At 34.5% G+C, this 21286-nt stretch overlaps 1 protein-coding gene across 1 annotated transcript in view; it reads right to left on the bottom strand.

Annotated features, from left to right (window-relative positions):
- LOC148956103 (uncharacterized) overlaps window positions 1-13108 on the bottom strand; it is a 93964-nt gene extending 80856 nt beyond the window's left edge. Inside the window, exons 1-2 of the mRNA XM_089089208.1 lie at window positions 13027-13108; window positions 826-1023 (exon numbers count right to left, since the gene is read on the bottom strand). Coding sequence (XP_088945334.1) covers window positions 826-1023; window positions 13027-13108 — 280 coding nt within the window. The remainder of the gene's footprint in view (window positions 1-825; window positions 1024-13026) is intronic.
- Between the last annotated feature and the right edge of the window lie 8178 nt (window positions 13109-21286).

Genomic DNA, 21286 nt, shown 5'->3' with positions numbered 1-21286 from the left:
ACGGGGGAATCCTTTGGATAAATACTCGATTGGTAAGGACTGGATGGCTCGTGGGCTTTCTTGTGTGTGAGCGATGGTTTAAAAAATATTTAGTAGAATTAGCAGAATTAAGTGCTATTGGATGAGGCGGCAGGCTGAGCTCTCAGAGGCTCCTGTGATGTGTCATAGGACGGATGGTGTACTGAAAAGGGTTGCTTGATTCCCCAGGAAGGTGACCTTTGTTTGAACCCAAGGGTGTCCCCTCTTTTTTAGACCCCAAGAGGGTTTGTTTTGGATTTTCTGCTGTTTGCGTCGTCGAAGGTGGGCATTTTTTGATGAGCTTGGGTCCGTACGGTTAAAATGCGCTAGTCTACGATTTTCATATAAGCATCTAAAGCGAGGGGACATCTGTATAAGATCAAGAACACATTTAATCCTACTACATGACTTGGCAAGGAAACTATAACATGGATTTAGGAACCGGCAGTGAATACCAAATTTACATGCTCCTTCGAAAAATTTACATACCCCTTTTGACTTGGGCTGTTCAGGGCGAGGTTAAATTGTATTTTTGTTTATCAGAGGCACTTAATTTTACTGAGCAAATTTGCAACTAGCTCCTTTCTGGCAAAAACCATTCCGAAAGAACCAACCCTCTCTTTTATACGGGGGCTTGATTATTTTGTCAAAAATGATACGCAAGACCTCTTCCTGTAACTTGTCAATCGGAATCACATTATTCTCATCACTTGCGGCTATGTTAGTGTTATTATTCATCGACTTTAACTGACGTCACACTTTCAGCATTCGTTTTGCGTTGGTTATTTTGGGTGGCTGGATGGGTACCAAGTTTATGGCCGCTTGGGATTTGATCCAGCGGAAACCGGTTTTGAAACTGATTTATCTGCATCTTCAGAGAATCGATTGTTGTTTTTTTTTCGTCGACTAAGATGTCTAACTTACGACATTCTTGCATACCCATTACAAGCTTTTCAGATACAGACCTGACTTCATTGTCAAGCTTATCGATAAAAGAATCAAGGGCTGAAAGTTCATTCTCAAGGGTAGAGCATTTATTTCTGAACGCTGAAAATTCTCGTATATATTCTCCACAATCGACACAGGGAGTTTTCTGCTTAATGCTGGGCCTAAATATTGTCTTTGCGTGGGGATTGGAGGACCTGGGAGTAACTATAGGCGTGTTTCTCGCAACAGATCTAGGGATTGCCTTTTGCGTAACTTTGCCAGAAAGTTTGTCATCACTTGTAATCAAAGGGGAAGGGGGAAAATCACAGTTTAAGCAAAGCCATTTCTCTAACTTCTCTCTTAAACCAAGAGTAATCTTTGCACATTTGGGGTGCCACCATTGGTTGCATTTAGTGCACTGAACTGTCCCACTGGTTGCTGGGTTTCTACATTCAGGATAATAATATTTAGGCATTATTAAAATGGAAATATTGATTCTGATGGACTGGAGGACCTGCCCCTCTCCTGCTTACCAATTAGGGTTACGTTAATGTCTTATTAAATCACTTTACGTCTATACTCTTTAAATGCTCAAAATTAATAATATTTCTTAATCTCTTACAGCACTCAGTTTCACTTGTTGTGCAATCCAACTAGATTCAAAGTTCAATCCAGTTTATGTCCTTACGGAATTTCAAGAATCTAGTTTAAGTTTACCAAAAGTCCACTGTTATTTATTTATTCCTAACTTAATCCTTTAAATGATCTATTAATTAACTCCGGTCACTGAATTAATTCAAGAACATACTGGACTTCAAATTTAATAAATACAATATAGATAGATGTTTTCACCTTGAGCTCTGATACATGAGCTCTGTATAATTGTTAACAGGCCAAACGCCAGAGCCAGACTGGGTACCGCGAGATTACTCTGCAACCCTCGCCTTCCCCCTCCAGTATTATTGATTTTTTAATCGTAAAGCAGTTTTCTCCAAACATTTCATTAAAGTAAGAAAAGCAAAGTCAAGTCGTTGGAGTATATCTATAGTGTTTTAATAGAGGCACACCAATTTAATGTTGTTTTTTTTCTTAATAATTTAAAAAACTAATCAAAAAAATTGGTGAGACAAAATTTCATCTTACAAAATTTTATCCACTGTTTTTACTCTTATAAAGTTTATGTGATCACTTTTGGGCTCCTTGGCCTTTTTTATCAGATAAATGTACTTTTTGTAAACTTAATTTTTCTTTAATTACGATATTTCAACCCTGGGCCTAGCTATTATTACGAGACGTCTGGAAAGAATTTGCTTATTAATCTAAGACTTAAAAATAAAGACGGGCAATAAATCACACAAGTTAAGTTAGTGAGGACAAATCCAAAAAGACATCCGCGCGGGAGGAAGACGCCCTGTATTTTTTCTTGATTTTATTTTTCAGTTCTTGATATGAGTCTGATATGAAAAGTAAGTTTTGTACTTGTTTACTTTTGAGTCTAGAGAGAGATCGACAGGAAGTTGGTTCGGTATAGTAAGAGGTTTTTTAAGTGAGGTATCTTTTCTATGGGAACGGAAGTCTTTCAAAAAGGATTTTTGGAGCTTCATGCATTTGGCCCTAGGCACGGTGATTTGGGCCAAATAGCGTGGTACTTTTATAGTGTGGGAAGCAAACTTGTCAGATCACTACTGGTTGTGATTCAGTGATTCAGTGATTAGACAAGTTGTGAAATTGGAGTGTCTGCAAGATAACCTCATAACAGTGACAGTTTTTCCTGTTTAATACGGATAATTTGTTTTGGATAATTTGAATGCAAAAATTTGGGAGGTTAGAGTACGGTGGAAAAAACTAACGGGCTCCCACGTTCCACCGGGTCCCCATCAATAAGGGTGTATGCCTTTGCATGACGTGGTCTTTTCCGCTAAAGATAAGTCTATTTTCGATTTATTGGATTTTTATTTTCATCATTATAAAGTTTTAGAAGAGAGATCTAGCGGTAGCTCGGTTCAAGGAATATCCCCTCTGGCCAGTCCGGATTGTTAACATAACAAACCAAAAAAAGTCTATGCCAAAAATGCATTGTTTTTTTCTACAGTTCCCATGACTTTCAGACTGTGGTGGAAGAAAATCTTCTTTCATATAGTGGAAATTATGCCAAAGCTTCGAAAAAAACCGTCAAGGGCGTTAATCATGCTTTTTGTGAGTGTGAATATTCTCCGGATCTTTACTATCACTTTATAAAGAAGAAAACTGCGAAAGGCGCGGGTACCAATTTAACTGCTTTGAGCGAATCATCTGCAATCTGAAAGCAACTTACTTTAGCCTAAGATAAAGTTACAAAACTTAACTTTGACCAAGTAAAAGAAATAGAAAAAAAAATTTCAGAAGAAAGTGGTTTCAGTGACAGGAGTAGCAGGCTCATCGCAACAAGCCACTCTGAACCCTGAACTGATTGTCATGGAAATATATGATTCAATCACTTTAGAATACAACACAAAGTTTGAGAAATTAGAAAAACTGTTTTCATCTCTGGATAGCCAAATTCAGTCATTAGAGCTTTGGGTGGCTACTATTGAGGAAAAGCCAGATGATTACGAACAGGAGCGTATACTTGATTCTTTAGTTTTTTTTGGAGTGAAGCAAGCAATAACCTGGGTACTACTGTTCTTGATATAGGAAGGAAAATGGGTGTACATGTTCAGAAAGATCAGTTGTTTTCTGTAAACCGTCTTAGACTTTTGAATGCTGTCTGGACTATGTAGATACCTGTGACAGAGGTGCCAGTTATTGTGAAATTTGCAACTAAAGACACGGCGTAAACTGTTTTCAGAGCGAAATAAAAGCTGGCGAAATCAGGCGTATTTGTCACGGAATATTTTATAAAAATGAAAAAAAAATTTTGAAGGCGCAAGAGAAAGATGTGGTGTAAGAAACGTGGTGTGTGATCGTGGCCGTGTTTACAAACGTGAGCAGGGTGATAGCCACCCAACATGAATCCGCTCACTTGTTGAGACCCTTTAGTGTCTTAGAAAAAGTTGATTATTTATGTTTTATTGTTTGTTTTCATACTCTAGCCGGGTGTGTTTAAATAGAAGTTGTTTTTTTTGTGAGTGTGTGTTTTTTTTAAATATGTTTAGTATCTTTAAGTATTGCGGTATTGGTATGATTGTTGTGATTTTAATTATTTATTTATATTGTTTGGTTTTTATTTATAGCCTCTTTGTTTTTTTGTGTTTATTTTATTTTATGTGTGTTGCAGCACATGTAGGATACATAGTCTTACTAAGTTATATGATTTTTTCTAACTCAGGCTCTGGGGATTTTTACTCCCTTGATGGGCGTTTACTCCAATTAAAAAGAATCCCCTTAGATGTTTTTAGTATTATTAATAATCCTATTGGTTAAATTAAAAGAAATTCCCTAAATACTTACAAATCAAAAAATAGTAAGTATTTTTATTATTTAGGGTGGGCTACTAAATGAAATAATCATTTTTTTGTCCTTCAACTCATTAATCAGGGTCTCTGTTCATTGATTGATCAGTTGAGGCAGAAAATTTTTAATGGGTGACCTGTTGTTATCAGATTATGTGAGACCTTTCCTAATTCTAGCACTCAAAGGCTTTTAGATATACCCAGTTACAAAATGGAGCGACTAAATCGCAGAAGGATGGCAAAGGGTGGACTAGTAATGTATATTTCTGACATTTTCCCTATACTGTTTGAAGCGATCTGTCAAGGATTGACGAAGGGATATTTGAATCCCAGTTTATTTAAATCAAATTAAAAAATAAGGTTTTGATAATTGGTAATGTTTATAGATCTCCCAGTGGATCCGTCCCTTCTTTTCTTCAGGTCCTTGATGAGGTCTTGGAATTAATAGGCAGACGTCCATTTGAACTTGTAATAATGGGAGACTTTAACTTAAATCTAATTGACAAGGCTTCCTCTACTACGGTGGATTTTCTCTCAGATATGCTGACTGCTGGGGTTCTACCAACAACCTGTATTCCGACACGTGTAATTGATACGTCAGCGTTTTTAATTGATAACATTTTTTCGTCTCTTGATTTGGCTCGGACATCTGTTGTAGTAAGTGATATTTTAGACCATTTTTCTGTATTTTCCATTTTATCCTTGAAAAAACATTGAATAGAAACACTCCATCATCTGCTTCGACTTATTTTAGGTTTGGTTTAAATGAATTGATCCGCCTTAGATCCCATTTAGCTGAGAAGACATGGAATATTTTTGATGAGAATTATGATTTTTGTTCAAAGTTTGACTCCTTTTATGAGTCAGTGAAGGAGTCTATTTTTGACATATGTGCTTTTTCTCCTCTACTTCAAGGTCAAAAAGATCTATTCCTTTTAATTCATGGATGACCCCTGGTCTTCTACAGAGTTGAAGAAGAAAAAAAAATATTTGGAATGCTTTTAAGTCAGCAAAGGCATCTTTGAATACTGCAAGTCTTCAGCAATTCAAACTCTACAGGAATGTTTTCAATTCTGTATACCGGAAAGCTAAATTCCCTTATTATTCCAAAAAATTTTCAGATTCTGGGAAAGATATTCGAAAAACATGGCAAGTGATCAATTCCATCCTCAAACGTTCTTCTCCGGCTCGTTCTATCCCTCCAAGTCTTGTAGTTGGTGATGTGGTTGTTGAGGGTATTCCATCTGTTCAAGATGTATTTACATCATATTTTGTCAATTTTGGGAAAAACATTGTTTCTTCAGTCAGGTCTTCAAATCCAAATTACAAATCTTATCTTAGTCCACCTTGTCTCAAATCGATGGTGTTATATCCTGCTTCTGATGTTGAAGTAGCCAGGATTGTAAATTGCTTGAAGGGTTCTTCGTCATCTGGCCCTGATTGCATTCCAACTATGGTAGTTTAGTTCATACTTCCTTCAATTATTTCTTCATTGACAAAACTTTTAAATCTTTCTTTTGAAAATGGAAGTTTCCCCAATTCTCTTAACCGAGCTAGAGTAATTATTTTATGTAAGGGTGGACCAAGAAGTGATAAGGCCAATTATTATCCTACATCAAATTTTTGAAAAGACCCTGCTTTCCCCTCTACTTGCTTTTCTAGAGGCTAACAGATTTTTTCATTATTTTCAGTTTGGCTTCCGAGCTAAACATTCTACGGAGGATGTGTGTGTAACTCTTTTGAATTTTCTCCACACCCTGTTTTACTCTTGTTTGATTCCTGCAGCTATATTCCTAGATGTCTGTAAGACTTTTGACTCTTTAACTCATAAGATTCTACTGTATAAGCTATCATACAATGGTGTAAGAGGACAGACTCATGCTTGGTTTGATTCCTAATTGTCTGGTAAAACTATCTTCTTAGATTTCCTTTCCCGCTTTTCGTCTGAAGTTGAGTTTGGTGTTCCTCAAGGGTCTGTTCTTGGACCGTTTCTGTTTTGGATTTATTTTAATGATCTTATAGTTGTGGTTAAGAATCAAAAACCTAGAGTTTGCTGTCACCTATGTCATCCTGAATCTTTCAATGCTAAAAAAACATCGTTTTCACAGGATGTGGACACTCTCATTGCTTTCGCTGATGATAGTACCATTGGTACTGTAGTAGGAACTGAGTCTGATATGCTTCCCAAATTAGTTGACCTTTTTGAGAGAGTCGCTCTTTGGTTTGGTGCAGCTTGCCTAGCCCTAAATGTTGCTAAGTCAATTTTTTAATTTTTTACCTTATTTATCTGGCGTGCCTTGAGTTAAATTATGTACAGCTTTAAAGGGGCTCTCGCAGTAGACCTAAGGATCGATATGTCCTGCTTCCCGGTATTCTTCTCGATGAAAACCTTTCATTCAAGCATCATATTGGACTAATTAATCTGAAGATCTCAACGAGTCTTTGAATTTTGAGGAAGCTATAACACATTTTCCTGGATTACTTTTAAAAATTTTGTACCATTGCTTAGTTCAGTCCTTCGTCTCTTATTGTCCTACAATATTGATGTCAACTTTTTCTTCTTTTTTGAAAAAAACTTTCTAATTTTTATGATAAGGCAAGAAGGCTTATACAGGAAACAAATTGTTCTACATCTAAAAAAACTAGCCCATAACTTGATTTGCAGTCTCTCTACATTTTTTCGTGCGCGTCTTTCACTTTTCATCAAATTCATGGTGATGTTCCCACAGCCCTTTAAACTACTTATTCTTTCGTCCCTGATAGGTCTTTGCATCATCTTCGCAATTCAAGGAATATTAATATTTTATTTACTCCATCAGTGAAGTCTGACTTTAATCCATTAACTGCTTGTCATATTGCTTGGAATAGCCTACCTGAGTCAGCTTAAAAATGTCACTCGTTTGGTATTTTCAAAAGAATTTTAAGAAATGTTTTAATGTCTTTATTTTTTCATGTTTAAATATATATATTTTTAATTTTATTATTATTTTTTTTTTTTTTGGGGGGGGGGGGGATGACACTAGCCTAGGTTGGAAACGTTTGTTGTGAGGGGTACTGTGTTTTTCTAATATTTTTTGTGGCTTGACTTCAAATATGTATTTGGAATTTGGTTTAATTTATTGGATTGTCCTACATCTTTTTTTTGTTTGGGGGGGGGGTCTCTTAAAATCACTTTTTCTTTTGGTCTTTTAAGTAGTGTTTTTTTCTCTTATTTGTGATGTTTTTTGTGTGTGTGTTTGTACCGGGGGAATTTAGCTTCATTAGATCCATATAACACCACCTGTATGGGGGGAATTTTTGATCTTGTCACTTGTGCTGTCAAGGATTTAGGCTTAGCATTGCGCCACTAGTAAAGGAGGAAAGGGATGAGTATAATGAAGGGGTAGAAAAAAAAGACTATACCATTCTCCATGGGAGGAAATAGAATAGATTAAAAAATAAGTTAGAATTGTCTGGTGGGGTAATTAGTTGGGCTGGAGAACCATCAATCCAGGAGCGTAAACAAACTTCGGAGGGGTATCAGATTCCTCAGGAGTGCTTCCAATGAAGACGATTGAGCTTGTTATCTACTTTGCGGTGAGATACAGGCATATAAGTAAAAAAACACAAATAGAAACGTAATGGGTTTATTGTAACTCACATTGCAGGTATACAACAATGAACGTATATGAGCAAAGCTTTTCTTCAATCGTGCTAACAGTCAGAATAATAACTTCATAATGGCTCATAGGTTAATAATCATATAATAATCAGAATGGTAATGACAACCATAGAGATGCGAAAAACACTTTTTATCACTATATATTATTAGTCCTGATTTTGCGCCCTAACAGCTATTTCACGATTGGCCCAACTCCTGTGGAGGGCCCGCTACTTTGTCATTATGTTTAGAAACTAAAATCATTATGCTAACTGACTGTCCAATAATTTATTTTCGATATTTTGATGATTAGACATTCTCATTCCCATGATAACTTGAAACTTCCTGTGAAACTTTGTATAAGACATTGTCTCGTGATTTTTTTGTCAAGTATTTTCGCGAAATTCAAAACCGTCTTCTTTGATTAATACCGTAATTCGACCGGTAGCTTTTGCCACATTTCACATCTGTCGGTCTCCAAAACAAAACTTCTGGAATGCTGCGAAGTATTACAAAGTGCTCTTGAATTCATCAAGCTCTTTTGTGAATATAATCATGCGGTTTTTCTTTTGTTGATTAAGAATTTAGACTCAAGTTTGAAACGGGATTTAAGCTTAATTAGGGGGAGTTTAATTTAAATCGGAAGTATCCTTAGAAACAAACAATTTTGTTTTTTATATTTTAAATATATAGCATTTTACTCACGGTACATATTACCCTTCTCATTTTTTATTGACATCCCGTCATTAGGACTTGCTTGCCCTTGCGTATTTGAAATACTCAAGATCTATTTACTATTTGTCTTACTTAATTTTAATTGACATTGAATATTTTAAACATCTATTTAAGCTTAATCAGGAGAGGTTAAAAAAATTTCTGTATTAATGTTTCTTATTTTATTATATACCCTTTTCCAATGTTCCTCCACCGGACTAAGCTTATCTATGGTTAAAGCCTAGCTACTTTACTAAATATTTGTTTTTGTTTTTTTCTACATCTAACGCTCATAGCTTCTACACTTTCAACCTTTTAAACATTATCAAGGGGAAATGTTTTATGTGGTTGGGGCTATACAAACTACTATTTTAAGATATTTATAATGTAATATTAATCATTTAAATTGAAATTTGCAAGTCTTTATCTAATGATATTTAGGGGATTATTATACTTTCTACCTACGTTAAATTATTGAAGTAATGTTGTAATACTAAGCATAACTCTATCTAAGCAATTAGCAATACATGTATATATGAACGATTTAAAACACAAACACTATGTCACCACTTTCACTGGTAAATTTCGAAATGCCTTCACTGTGTCTGTTCGTTATGTAATATTAAAGATAAGATATCGAAATTGTTAATTTATCAAAACTGTTAAAATGTCACACCTACTTCACCACCTTACGTGTCTCTTAGTGTACTCACTCCTTCTGTTGTAAATTATGTTCCTTCACTCTTTTCGTCTAATGCAGAAAAATTTAAAACACTTACAATATAGTTTCTTCACAGAATAGTTAGAGCATGGCTGTGTTCATCTTGGACGAAGGGTTTTCATTTACAAACGGGTTACAATAAATAATTAATTTGTCAAATGGGAAATATTACATCCAGGCACAGGTGTGTGGAATTTTGATATCAGAGTTCATTCTCACCTGCTGTTTTTGGATAGTCCATAAGGTGCTTTATCGTTAAGGGGTTGAGCACTGAGATCACGTTGGTAATAGATGGGTTGACTTTCTTCTTAGCATTTCATTCTTAAAGTATTTTAAAGCACATAGAGAATGTATTTCTCGTATAAAATTGTTCGTTCGTGCACTTAGAGATTAAGTTCCCTTATAAAATTGTTCGTGCATCGCTTGTATCTATTGGCTTTTGCGGTGATTCCTTGGTTAATCACAGGAGAATTGCTGTTTGGATTTGGAATGGGTCGACTTCCAACTTTAGTGACTCCTTCAACATATTGTCTTTAACTTGTGGGAGGATTATTGTCACTGAGGGGTTAGTCACTGGAGTTACTTTTGGTTTCTGTAATTCAGTGGTTGGTTTCCAGGACGATTTTTCAGAAATTATCTCGTAACATTTACGGGATTACAGAGATAAAAATTTTACGACCATTTGATAGAGGTGATAGGATGGATCCCGAAAAAATGTCGAAAGGGATTCAACGCGTTAATCTGCGACACGTAAATAATTTGGGTTCATCAAATAACATAACTATATAGATATATGGTACATGGGTCCACGAGGATTATCAAGGGTGGTGTTTATGTACTTATATCTTGTGCTGGTCGATGGGGTTCTCAGGATTAATATGTTTATATAGTTCGATAATGCCCTGGATACTGAGATTTATTAGACAGTGTCACCTGATACATAATATGGTTTGTGATCGAGGAAACAACGATCAAAAGGTAACCGTAATTTTCGTCCTAGCTTCGTTGCCTGGAATTCGTTGGTTGAGGGATGATGAAAATCGATGCTACTAGGCTGTATCTACGCTGGACTACGTATTGTAGTGAATGATTTCCGATAGGTCATTCCAATTCCTGTACTAAAAAAAAGAGGCAGAATCACACGATCTTTAAAACGAGTAGTCAAAATACATAATAAGCAATAAGATTGGTTATTTTTATGGTTAATTTTACGTTACAAGACAATATTAAACAAATATACTAATATTATTACACATATTTTAAAAAAACGACATTATTATCATGTTGGTTTCAAATACATAGAATTTCCATTGGGAAATCTAAAACATAGAAATTTTTTCTAAGTTGTTACAGAATAACGACGATATAAGAGATTAATTCCTTTAACTTTAAGTAAGGTCTCTTATTATGCTCCTTAGTATTTACTACTTCACACAATTTATTTTAATTTCCTTCAACACTTGTTTAACTCTACATTAGATTTAAAATAACCATTTAAACATAAATTACGGTAAATCATTAAGTCTGAGGTCTCAGTTTAAAACATATTTCATGCCTTCATTGTTCACGCACGTCTGTGCTGTTTAAGAAACGCATGTTGTAGCGGCGTAACCGCACGGTTTTACGTAAACGACACTTACAATGAGGGAAATAGACATAGGAAGGATGAGTGGAAAACTTCTATACCCCCTCGTTTTCTAATGGCATTCCTTTTTCTGGGTTTGGATGTTTTCATGGAGTTCCGGTTTTGACATTTTCATTTCAGCTGTATCCCCTTGTTCTTCTTATGAGTTCTTTCTTTTTAGTCTCAAAATCCTTCCATAATAAAAAGTCAGTAGGGTTTTAATGCTCAAGGAATATCGCGAATACGAAACATACGGTCAGTAGTATGTTCCACCAAAAATTGGTTGAGAATAATCTGTATCTGTTATCCACGTATGTTAAACTTTAGTCTTCATATGTAAATAATGGAATCTGGGATTACAATGTTTCTCTTATTTTGTAAGCGGTAATGTTTCTTCCTTCTTTTCTGTTTTGGACCATATTGAGGTTTTCATTTCCTCACTTTCTATATTGGGAATAGTGTACGACAGGTTGATTGCCTTAAAATTGATTATTTTAGGACTTATTATATTTGTGCTCGTGGTTATTAACGGCGTTTGAACTGTTGACTCTTTAGTTATGAGTCCACATCTTTGTTTTATGGTTATCGTACCTACATCTTGTAATAGCAATTCGGTCCTGTAACTTGGATCGATTCTTTCTGTATTATTATAACAAGACAAAGTTCCAACAGTTTTTTTGTAGCAGAAAATAACCAATGATTATTTCTAAGGTGTATGAATATTTCTCGTTTAGTACTTCCAATCAAAGCTTCACACAAATTAGGTATTTCTTCCTGTTGTGTGTCTTTCAAAAATATATCTAACACACAATATGCGGATTTGATGGTATAAATAGACAAAGTAAGCTGACATGCTAGGTTTTTGAATGATACGCACTCTTTTAAGTCTTGTTGATTAGCTAGGGCTTATTTCGTTTATCCTGATCAACAAGTAAATACTCTACTTCAGGTGTGATAGTCATAAATGAATTTGTCTTTTTTATATTAGTAGGGAAGGCCGAAATTTTGTACAAGTCGTATATGGATTGTTGGTTTATAAATGGAATTGTTAGTACTGCGAATAATTGTTCATTTATTTCCGTGATGTTGAATTTTAATTTTATATAATAAAGAAATAAATTTGATACTTCTGGCTCTATGGGTAAATGTAAACCAAACGTTATGTGCCTTTTTATTTCGTATAAAATAATTTTTAGGTTAGCAGGATCTACTAGGTCGTATGAGAAAGTTCTTCCCGCGAGGGAAAATAATGCAAATTCAAACCTACTAACATCTGTCGGCAGATTTAATAGTGACATGGTAATTATATCGAGTGATACCATGGTAAGGCTCGCGTCTGTCACCATGCGATCCACTTCGTTCTTTAAATAATTCATTACTTTAACAGTCTTTGATATTTTCTTAGATATTCTTTCGACTTTGTCTCTTGGTTAGTTTGGTATACTTGCTTGTATATTCTGGACGTGCAACGTAACGTTCATTGCATTATTCAACTTTTTTACCTTTTCCCGCAGGATGTTTAAGTCTTCCTCCATTGTTAAACCAAAAAGACGGGAGGCAAGTTCTCTATTGATGGGAATTAGGCTTGTAGACCTTCAGTACTAACTTCTTCGAAAGAATACTTAAAAAATTCTCGTGGTGCTTTGTTTTAATTTTTGTATTTCCGTATTAAATAATTCAAATAAGGCTTGTAATCTTTGTCTGTATAATATTAAGAAGGCTCGATGAGTTGATACTTTCTGGGCGTTTTTCTCATTTAGATCAGGTAATGGTTCGATACCTTCTTTTGTCGGTTCATTGGCTACGGTTAATTTAGCACAAGTATGTCTACCATCTATTGTCCAACATATCTTGTGTACTTTATTATTTTCCTCCTCTTTTTATAATTATTCTTCTTTTCTTCTGGCCTAACCTCTTGCACTTTTATTGTTTGTATTTCGGTATGTCCTACCTGGGTTCTTGCCCTTGCGTTTATAAGGACGATGCCAATAGGCTGGGTATGCATAAACGTGGGCCCTTTTGACCAAGTCCATTTTGTAAATGTCGTGGGTTTTAGATAAGTTAATATAGTTAAATTTCAAGGTTTCCCTTTACTAAGTGCGATCAATTCTGACACTGTGTTTGCCGTACTTTCCGATATCGAAGACTGTATTTCTTTGGCTGGTTCTCATATGTAGGTGTGGTTGTCGTGATGTCTTTTTTTTTTCCTTCTGTGAGATTTGCATATTCATAAGGCTGTTGGGTTTTTGAGAAATTGTTCCTTGATTTGTCCAACGTGTCTAGGTTGGGACTTTGTATTCTATGGGATCTGTTTTTATTTTCATTTCTAACTTTAGACGATTTCTATTCAGTTCCATTGTTTTTAGCATGACTCTGCCATAATTCTTTGAGAAAAGTCCAAAGGCCTGGTAGTTCGCTCAGCATTGAGTAATTTCCATCATGAGGTTTTCCTGTTCTTTTAGTCAGTAATTTAGGGTTTTCTATAGATTTCATAGAAGTAAAGTCTCTCGACAAGTATACAATATTATTCGCTGATTTTTTCTTTCTGTATTCCTTGGAGCTCGTTCCAAGTGCCATGTCAATTTCTGCCATTTTCTTATCAAAATCATCTATCACGAATTTTCATTTTAGCTGTGGGATAACCGGAATTAAGAACTTCTACTTATCTTTACTATGCATTATCTTCCTGGTTTGTAATTCTTTATCTAACCTTAGGAATTGAAATATCGATTCTTTGAGTTCATTTGGGTTTTTCTCTAGTCTTGTTAATTGTTGAAACAAGGTTTCGAAGGGTTTGGGGTCCAATTTCATAAAGATTTTCCATGCATTATGGCTGGCTAGGAGTGAATTTTCATGCTTAAATATTACTCCATGTTTAATAATATCTTGGGCTGCAGCGTGAACAACGAGAATTATGATGATATTCTTAAGCCTCATCTTTTTCTTTGTTTCTAAGATTAATTTATTATTAATTTTACCTATTTTTGCAAAATTCATTTGTTTACTTTTTTTTCAAAATAGTTTGGGCGTTTTAACTTTTAACTTGGGCTATTTTGTTATAATAATTTATATTAATTTGATTTTGAACTGTTTTATGGCATTGATCAAACAAAACTGATTTATAAGCGTGAAACAGAATTTCTGTTTATGAACAATATTTTAGGATTAGAATGGTTATGGAAATCCAAGCTTTACTTAGGTTGTGGTATGCTTTTATGACTAGTTGAGATATACCTTAAGGGCTTAGTTCAAAGTTACTATACAAAATATTTTTATATTATATTTTTGAGTAAGCAGCATATAAATAAATACGCAAGCAACATATAATTACGCTGTTGGCCTATCTTTATTATAAGTCATTTAATTAGATGATTTTTGTTATTGCAACTAGAATTATTAGAATTTACACTAAGACAAAATAATTCTTATATATGAGATTAATTTATTCCTTAGTTACATGTTCCTATTATTGATAACTAATAGGTAGTTATCTAGATGCTCGGTGAATGCTAGGTAGTTATCAACCTCGTATGGTTATTACTTCTTTAAGCATTGAGGTAAATGTATGGTTTAACTGTGCATAGAGTGTACATTTTTTCATTATTATTGATTCACATGATCCACTATTATTATTTTTTTTGAGAAGGAAAATTTTCGAAAACAGAAGTTATGGTGTCTTTAGTGAATTTATATTTTAAGACATTATTTTGATAATTCTATCTGTATACACGATTCTCTCTATATTCATCTGCATTCAATTTTAACATTGACGTATTTTTCAGTAGTACATTGCGTGTTTCAAACAACGCTAGCATGGTATTAAGGCGATGAACATCCCATGATGACATATTTGTGCTTAGGAGCTTCAATTTGAATACTACGTTATTTTCATTACTCTTATCTGTGTCTATGTGCATCAAATAGACCAATAGATCGTTCGGAAGGTTTAGGTTTTTTAACCTATTCGATATATCTTTCTTTTGCATATTTTCACAAATTATTTTGCGTCATCGTTCAGCTAAGGAAAGAGTATTATTTATGACCTTTAATACTCTAAAAATTAATTGTATGTGCAACGCATTACAACATTTTTGTTCACGTACAATAATGTCAAAACCAGGGAATACTTTGGATCCAAAATTTTCATTTATGCCATCAAAGTTCCAGCAATTTTTATACAAACTTTCAAGAAAATTTCCTCCATTTAGTAGGTTATACCCTCGATCTACTAATAGTGTAAGGAATCTAAGTGGCCAAATTGTAATGGATCCATTCTCATCTTGAGTTTACCATAGATTTTCTACAATAAATTTGGCAATTAGGGGATATTTGGACATTGGAATTTTGTGTAAGAGAGTTCTGGATGTCATGGTAGCCGCTAGTCTAGTTCTTTCTTGTGTTGTTAGCATTACCCGTGTAATGAAGTTATAATATACTAAACTTGCTATTATTCTTAAGATTACTCTATCTTCGAGGGGACTTCTAGGTGATTTTAGGAGAAATGTAACGTAACGATATTTAGTTCTTTTACTACTTTTACTAACACATATTCGCTTAATGATTTATTTATGTTATTCATACTGTGACATTTTTTATGCGCGAGAAAACACTGTGGAGACATATAACGTAATGTTTCTGATATTAATTCTGGTTTATTTAACTGCGGACAACTAGGAAATTTCTTCATGTTGTTTTTTTTATTAATAAATGAATTGTCTACCTAGTGGGGTTAGTAACATTCCATTCGGGTTATCTCTTTCCAATTTTTCGATGAGCCAATAATGACGATACATAAGAGGGCGTCAAGGTGAGTGTATCTGGAAATTCGTGATTTTAATTTTAACTAATGATACATTTGTAGAACTAATGGCGACTCGTTATTGTCGAGGGTTCTAAAGGAAAAAACGGATCTTGAGTAGTTTTAGAGTTTAGAATTTTCTCCGAATTTTCTCGTAATTATTTTTATAGGCGTCTCTTTTTATTTGGTGCGCTTTCATACGTTTCAGAAATAATTTACTACCTTGGGACTTGTCTTCTTCCGATTCAGGGTCGAATAAAAATTGTTTATATGATTTAATTTCTGCTAAAGGATGATGAATGCCTTCATATTTGACGCATCGAGGATTTTTCTCTACATTATAGCAAATTTTGGGAGCTCTGCATTTATCGAGGAGTAAAAGATCCATTTGATTGGGTCCCGTAGAATAGAAAAATTTTATATTGAAATTCTTTATTAGTCGTCTTATTAATAATTGTAAACAACCAAGTTGTTTCGCGCTTCTTTTCCTATATTTTGCTTTGACTTGCCCTCTAGCCGGACTATAATTAGGGGTATTTGCGAGCGCTAATCCATATTTATAAATGTGGGGTGCATACCCTTTTAGATTGTAGGTTAAATCTCATTCTTTCGCATATATCTGATTTCCTTGTTCATCAACCACCAACATAGCTGCCGAATATATAATGTTTTCCTTCGCGTTCATTATTGTAATAAATTCAGTATCAGTTATCGCCTTTCGAATAGGCTTTGATTCAATTGCCATGATCTGAAAATGATCAGTTTATAATTGCACTCTTTTATGCTGGTAATTCATCACTTTATTTTTTTTTGATAATCTCATACAATACGGAAAGTGGAAATGGGTCTCAAGGTTCGATTTATAGAAATACAAGTTGATTTTCATAGAGAAGTTTAGGAACTGTCTCACCGACAAACTGAACAAAACACCGTTTGTAGGCGAGACAGAACACAAACTTCCCATGATATAGAATCCGTCATTTAATTTCGATAATTGGGTTTATTTTGGGTTGTTCAATTGATTAGTTCAAAGAAGGACGGTACAGTCCAGAGAAAAAGTAGGCTTAATATCTACTCTTGCAGTTGATGTTTTAGTAGGAGGAGACTTTGGGGATATTGGAAATATCCTATTCTTAAAAGCAACTTCTTTAACAGTGGAAAAATTACAAAACTACACTAAGACGAAAAACATGCTACTTGCTATGCGGGGAGGTGGACTGGCCCATAAAACAAAAGCCACCCTGTCGAAAAAACGAAATGCTGGACACTCCAGTTCGAAATGTAGATAATCTGGAAGAATAGGATCCGGAAGCTGTTAATCCACATATTATTGAAAATAAGACGCGCGAAAGTGATTTTTCGGGAAAATCTTCAGAAAATTGAAAACTTCAGAACATTTTTACCGAAAATGAGATGCTAACAAGGATATGCCTAAATGAAGCACTGATTGTACCAGGAAAAAATTAGACGAAATTTATTGTACGCTCTTTTCCTCGTAAAGTGCGAGAAATTTTAGTACAATATGAAAAATCAAATGTTGGAATTCAATTCCTATTTGATCATGATTGATATAATATTACGACAAAAGGGAAGAAAATTAAAAAGAGAAAAGAAATTTTAAACGGATCTACAATAAAGAAAGACAGTCAAAGATGATGGATAGTGGAGTCTAATTAGGATTTAATAATGATTTATTTTGCGTAATTTACGAAGTTGAGAAAAGTAGAAATGAAAAGATAAATGCAAACAAGAGACAAAATTTGTGGATTCAGTCTGCAGTAGTAAAATTTTTTCTTTTTCACTAAATTCGAGTTTAGTTTTCAATCAAAAATAACAAAATACAGAAGCTAAGCTTGTAAAGTATATCACTACCCCAACTAGGCCTACGAAAAACCCTATTAAATGAAAATCACTAATTAGTGACTATACAACCCCTACCTATATTCAACTCATCAATTCTCAATATTCAACAGGTTTAACCCTGTCCTTCTCAATTGATCAACCAAACACATAAATCCAAAGAAAAATTTAATTTTACAAATTAAAGTCAAAAGAGACCGGAGAACTGACTCATTCACCCTCATATACCCTATAACAATGTTCTTTTAACAGACTTCTAAATTCGGAAACATCCATCACCTTCTTGATCTCATCTGGCAGACTAGCCCAAGCACGAGGGTAAACATGGCAGATAAAAACATTACCAAGATGTCACAGGCTAAGGAGGTCTAAATTCATTCGTACGTCTTAATCTATAAGAACGTACACTAGAAACAGGCATAAAAAAATCTTGAAAGGAAAAAATTCAATCCGAAAGATGGAACAATATGTAGTTCAGCATACCTTGCTCTAACCGAAGAACGCTTATCATATCCAGTAAGTACTCTTACACCCTTATTTTGTTATACTCTAATCTACGATAGATGACCCACAAACGTTTAAGATCAAACCAAAATACAATACATCAAATACAGATTAGCCCATCAAATAAATGGGCTATGCTTAATTAACATAAATGAAAAAAAATAATAGGAGGACAGAGATTTCCCAGACCCTTTGAGAATAAAACAATATGATCATAAAACAGAGTTGAACAACCTACAATGGGTTGAAGAAAAGTTGGGAGATGTTAAATGTCGGTCTGGATTGGAAAAGCTTAGGAAGGAACCTGAGATTTGTCCTATCAACTCGAAGGAAAGTTTAATCTCTTTTTTGGGAGGTGGGGGGGGGGGGGTGGAGGAGCCCCTTTGGGGAGCCATGAATGATAGATGGTTCGCTTAAAGGACAGCTTGTTGGCCAGTTGTGGGCCTGTTACCAAGATTTCGCCTCTCTGATCTGGATACCTTTGGAGACACCCTCTCCCAGTAAATTCAAAGATTACCCTAACCTTTGTCCAGTAACCCTGCTCACGGTTATAACTCTCCATGGGAATTGACGACAATTTCCAGCAATCTGGATTCCTTGAGTTATGTATTCAAATTTAGTCTTCAGTTGGTTTCGTTGAGTGTTCTTCTCTTGACCATCCTAGGGAAGGGGACCCAGAAAAAAACTTATGAATGGTTCGTTGAGATTCGTATCATATTTCTCTGTACCCCTATCGTTATCATAGGCCTTTGTATTTTGACCTTAGATTGTTTGAAATTATGTTAGATGGCAATTTGATTGATATCGGGTGTTGTTTCCACTGATGGAAATTAAGAGGCTAGTTCAGCTAATTTTTCATGATGACTGGCATCATCGAGTGTGCCAGAACCCAATTCTACGGTCTGTAGACTCGTGAGGGTGAGAATTTTTTTTTAAATCTTGCTAAGCACGATTATTTTCTGATTATCTGGTGGACTTCAATTTTTAAAACCTAATGTGGACGCCCGTACGATCTAGACCATGGTGACTCTGAAGTAGAGACGTGTGGATTGCGAAAGATCCGAAGCCAAGCGGTGGAAGCAGTAGCACCGACGCTGGGGAAGAAAGAAGACACATGAATTTGGTAAAGTTGAAGTTCAGTATTTATGTTTGCGAGCCTTGATCTGTGCGGCACATGGATGGTTTTTTATCTTACGGCGGGAGTTGTTGGAGCTTCCCGCCCCTTTCTTTCTATTTTCAGATAAATGATAGGCTTGTTTTTCTTAACTACATTTTTTTGAAATTGCCTATAATGTAATTTTCCAATTGTAAGTTAAACTCTTGTCTTCAAGACAAACATTTTGCAAGAGAAAATAAGTTGACTGGATTATAATTTTGTATGAGTCATCATATTGGCTCTCTAGATATCAAGCCATTGATTGTTAATAAATGCGTAGGGTAAATTCAATTGAGGGACTTGATACATTAGATTGGCTCACGCCACACTGTTTTTTAACATATGTTTTTTAAACTGAAAGTAAGGAGCGACATTAAAACTTAAAACGAACAGAAATTATTCCGTATATGAAAGGGACTGTCCCCTCCTCAACGCATCGCTCTTTACGCTAAAGTTTGACTCTGTATCACAACTTTATTTTTTAAAAAAATAAAAAAATTTAGCGTAGAGAGCGAGGCGTTGAGGAGGGGACAGCCCCTTTCATATAAGGAATAATTTCTGTTCTTTTTAAGTTTTAATGTTGCTCCTTACTTTCAGTTTAAAAAACTTGTTTTTTTTTATTTAATATGTATATTAAACTGACAATGCACATTCATGTGTATTATTCAGTAAAGTGCAAATTTTGTTCTTGCCTTTGGTTGGCATAGGGGTTTTGCACCCAACGTATGTTAATTTCTGCTCGTATTGAGTTTGACTTGGTTATTTATTGTAATTTCTGTTCGTTTTGGGTTTCATTTATTTATCGATGCCGATTTGTGGTAGTTTCACGCTTGGTAGATTATTTGATTTTATTTTTGCTCATTTTTTGTTAAATGGAGAACTTTACTTTTCTTAGAAAAACTGGTTTTGTTGAATTTTTTTAAAATTTATTTCTGTTCGTTTTATATGGACATAGTCTTTTCAAGGAAAAAGAAAATAATACTTTAAATCTTTTCGTTTTTTAAAACATGATAGTTTGGCCTGCTATTTGTATGCTGGAAAAAAAATTTCAGCAGTTTTTAACATACACCTTTTTAAAAATCTTGACACAAATATAACTGTTAAATTTAGTTTCATACCTCCTGTAGCTGACTGAAATGGAAAACTTGATACCATTCGCAAAAAAATCTGTTTGCTTTCTTTGATAGCTTGGATACACTTACGCCATTTTGATTTGGTTAAATTTTAAAAGCAGAAGTAGCCCCGAAAGTTTGAACATAACACCTTCAGTCGTTCTTGGGATATTGCTGAGATGCCTTATTGGGAATTCGCATTATCAAAGAGCCTTTTGATTTAATCTTAAGGGAACATTTAGTTTTTAAACATAATGGGCAAATTGGGAGGATGGGCGTGGGAGGGTGGGAATGGAAGGGGGATCACGCTTGGTAGATTATTTGATTTTATTTTTGCTCATTTTTGTTAAATGGAGTTCTTTACTTTTCTTAGAAAAACTTGTTTTGTGGAAATTTTTTTTAAATTAATTTCTGTTCGTTTTATATTGACATAGTCTTTTCAAGGAAAAAGAAAATAATGCTTTAAATCTTTTCGTTTTTTAAAACATGATAGTTTGGCCTGCTATTTGTATACTGGAGAAAAATTTTCAGCAGTTTTTAACAACATACATCCTTTTAAAAATCTTGAAACAAATATAACTGTTAAATTTAGTTTTATACCTCCTCCTGCTGACTGAAATGAAAAACTTGATACCATTCGCAAAAAAAATCTATTTACTTTCTTTGATAGCTTGGATACCCTTACGCCATTTTTGATTTGGTATAATTTTAAAAGCAGAAGTAGCCCCGAAAGTTTGAACATAACACCCTCAGTTGTTCTTGGAATATTGCTGAGATGCCT

Source organism: Artemia sp. Qi Xiang Cuo, chromosome 1, assembly GCF_049724085.1.
Source record: "Artemia sp. Qi Xiang Cuo chromosome 1, ASM4972408v1, whole genome shotgun sequence".
Classification (NCBI taxonomy): domain Eukaryota; kingdom Metazoa; phylum Arthropoda; class Branchiopoda; order Anostraca; family Artemiidae; genus Artemia; species Artemia sp. Qi Xiang Cuo.
Note: the sequence above shows the minus strand (reverse complement) of the source record. Positions and strands in the feature narration are given on the sequence as shown.